Below are 2730 nucleotides of genomic sequence, written 5' to 3' on the forward strand. Positions count from 1 at the left end.
TAGTACAAAGGGATCTGGGTCCTTGTACATAATCACAAAAAGTTAGCATGCAGGTACAGGAAGTAATTGGGAAGGCAGATGGACTGTTGGCATTTATTGCAAGGGGGGAGGAGTACAAAAGTAGGGGTGCCTTGCTACAACTGTACAGGGCATTGAAGAGACTGCACTTAAGGTTATTGTGTGCAATTTTGGTCTCCTTACTTAAAGAGAGATATACTTGCCTTGGCAGCAGTTCAGAGAAGGTCCACTAGAATTATTCCTGGGATGAAGGGGGTGTCTAATGAGAAAGGTTGCGCAGGTTTGACCTATGCTCATTGGAATTTAGAAGAATGAGAGGTGATCTTATTGAAACATATAAGATTTTAAGGGGGCTTGACAGAGTAGATGCCAAGAGGATATTTCTTCTTGTGGGGGAATCTAGGACTAGGGGGCACAGTTTCTCTCAAAGGATCATTAGTCTTTGGAATTCTTTTCCCCAGAGAGCAGTGGAGGCTGGTTCATTGAATATATTCAAGGCTGAGCTAGATAGATTTTTAATTAACAAGGGAGTCAAGGGTTATGGGACACAGGCAGGAAAGTGGAGTTAAAGCTACAATCAGATTAGCCATGATCTTACTGAATGGCGGACCATGCTCGATGGGCAGAATGGCCAGTGCCTGCCCCTATTTCTTATGATTGCAAATAAAGGGCACCCAAGATTGGTGAAGATTTTCAGCAGGGATGTCTAGTCATGGTAAAACTGGGTGGAAAGGGCACACCAAAGCCAAGACTTGCTCTTCCAGAGCCGGTCTCCAGCTACCCATAAGCTGTAACCACTGGTTGCTGCACAAGGGTCACTATGCCAAGCATGTCGGGGCTGGAGCCCCCAACTTCTTGGCCGCCGTCCTCAATTACTTGATGGCTGAGATCCTCGAGCTGGCCGGCAATGAAGCCAGGGGTAACAAGAAGACCTGCATCATTCCCCACCACCTGCAGCTCCCCATCCGCAGTGACAAGGAGCTCAACAAATTGCTGGGAGGGGTCACCATAGCCCAGGGTACGGTTCTGCCCAACATCCAGGCTGTGCTCCTGCCCAAGAAAACCGGGCATCCCAGCAAGGTTTATGCCTGAAGAGCCAAGATCAGAAAAAGATTTAAAGCTGCTGTGGCACCTAAAGTGTATCTTCAGCATGCCAATAGCCTATTCAATCACACATCTGGTGATGATATTGCCTTCAATATCAATGACTTGGATGAAGGGGCCAACTGTATTTTGGGTCAGGTTTACAGCAGGTATCCCTTACCAACAGCCACTCCTTCAGTCTGCTTCCAGGTACAAAGAGATCAAAGTTTGGACTGCTATTGAATGAAAGTATCTGCCTGGGAATCTTGTGCACATTTGCAATAGCATCTTTTTGTGGCTGCACATCAGCATTCCTGGTTGTTCTGGGGGTGACTTTTTTTATGTATGTGCAGTCGATGGCACCCTGCACCACTGAGAAGTCAGCTGGAGCTGCAAAGCCAAGTGCCCGTTCATTCTGAGCAGCATCATCGCAGGCAATGTTGATATAATTGTCGGGCCTGGCAAACAGCCCATCAGTCACCTGTCTTATGCATCTTTGGGCAGCCAACTGGGAGAAGCTGGATCTGTCTGCGGCCAAACCCTGGAATGGTCCAGAAACAAAAATGTTCAGGGAGTTGGTGTCTTTGACAGCCACTGGTAATGAAAGGCCATCAGGCACCAGGTCTCCTTTTCAGAGGCTGCAGGTGTCCACCATTGCCTGGCCTGACATCCTGATCAGCCATTTCAAAACAACTGCGCTGAGCCTCTGCTTGCACGCTCTGTTTATTAGGTAGTGCAAGCTGCACCACTCTGCTAAATGCCTTTCTGCTGTTCCTCTCTCAGCTAATTGGTTGCCTCTCTGTTGCTCCCCTCACTGCTTGGAAGTTGCAGGTCTGTGACCACTAGGCTAGAGGTGATGTGGCTGGTTCTGTAGCTTGTCGTTTTCATCTGAGATCCAATCTAAGCTGACCCAAGAGGCATGCATCCTGATGTGATAGCGCAGGCTTCCAAAGTGTAGAAAGTCACCTCTGTCAAGGAACTATCACATTTTTCCTAATATTATTGTGGGATACTTTAAAGCAGGCTTGCATATGGTTGTGTATGTGTGGCAAATTTAATTAAACTAGAGGCGGTTAGACCGCAAGGTTTAAATTATCAAAGAAGTGAGATGTAAAACAGGCGTTTGAAATGGAGATGAGTAGAACTAGGGTGAGGTTAGCAGATATGGTGTGAATGAAATCTACACTTTTAGATAAGTGGTGAAGCATTTAATTTTCAAAGGGACATGGAAAATGTTTACAACTGGCAAGATAAATAAGGCAAGATAATTACGTTGATTTTTCCCAAAAGTGCTGGCCATAATGATAACATGAGGATTTTTATATTCTGGGAAAAATAACTTCTAAAGATAAGTGGAAACAATGGGATTTACAAATCAAAATGGATAAAATATATTTAAAGAAGGCTGTATGAGGTGTGGCCATGTGAGCTCTTGAAAGGTGACTGTGTGAAACAGACATGGGGAAAAAGTCTCTAGCCACCCTGAAGAAGTTTGCTGTTCCAGTAACCAAAAGTAAAAGCCTTTGGAAGTCCATTGTCCAGTGGATGGTTGTGGTAATTTTGGTGGATAACTTTATAAATTTGGAATCTATTTAGTCTGTTGCCTTAAAGGTGTGTAGTTGGGAGTCT

At 45.2% G+C, this 2730-nt stretch overlaps 1 protein-coding gene across 1 annotated transcript; it reads left to right on the top strand.

Annotated features, from left to right (window-relative positions):
* The first annotated feature begins 720 nt into the window (after window positions 1-720).
* On the top strand, window positions 721-1110 carry LOC144692679 (histone H2A-like). Its single transcript, XM_078561773.1, has one exon. The coding sequence runs from the start codon at window positions 721-723 to the stop codon at window positions 1108-1110; it is 390 nt and encodes a 129-aa protein (XP_078417899.1).
* The last annotated feature ends 1620 nt before the right edge of the window (window positions 1111-2730 follow it).

The sequence above is a fragment of the Cetorhinus maximus genome, chromosome 17 (genome assembly GCF_964194155.1).
Source record: "Cetorhinus maximus chromosome 17, sCetMax3.hap1.1, whole genome shotgun sequence".
Taxonomy (NCBI): domain Eukaryota; kingdom Metazoa; phylum Chordata; class Chondrichthyes; order Lamniformes; family Cetorhinidae; genus Cetorhinus; species Cetorhinus maximus.

What these genes read in the sequence shown, in the direction of transcription:
- LOC144692679 (XM_078561773.1), top strand. Translation starts at nt 721, where the DNA reads ATGTCTAGTCATGGTAAAACTGGGTGGAAAGGGCACACCAAAGCCAAG.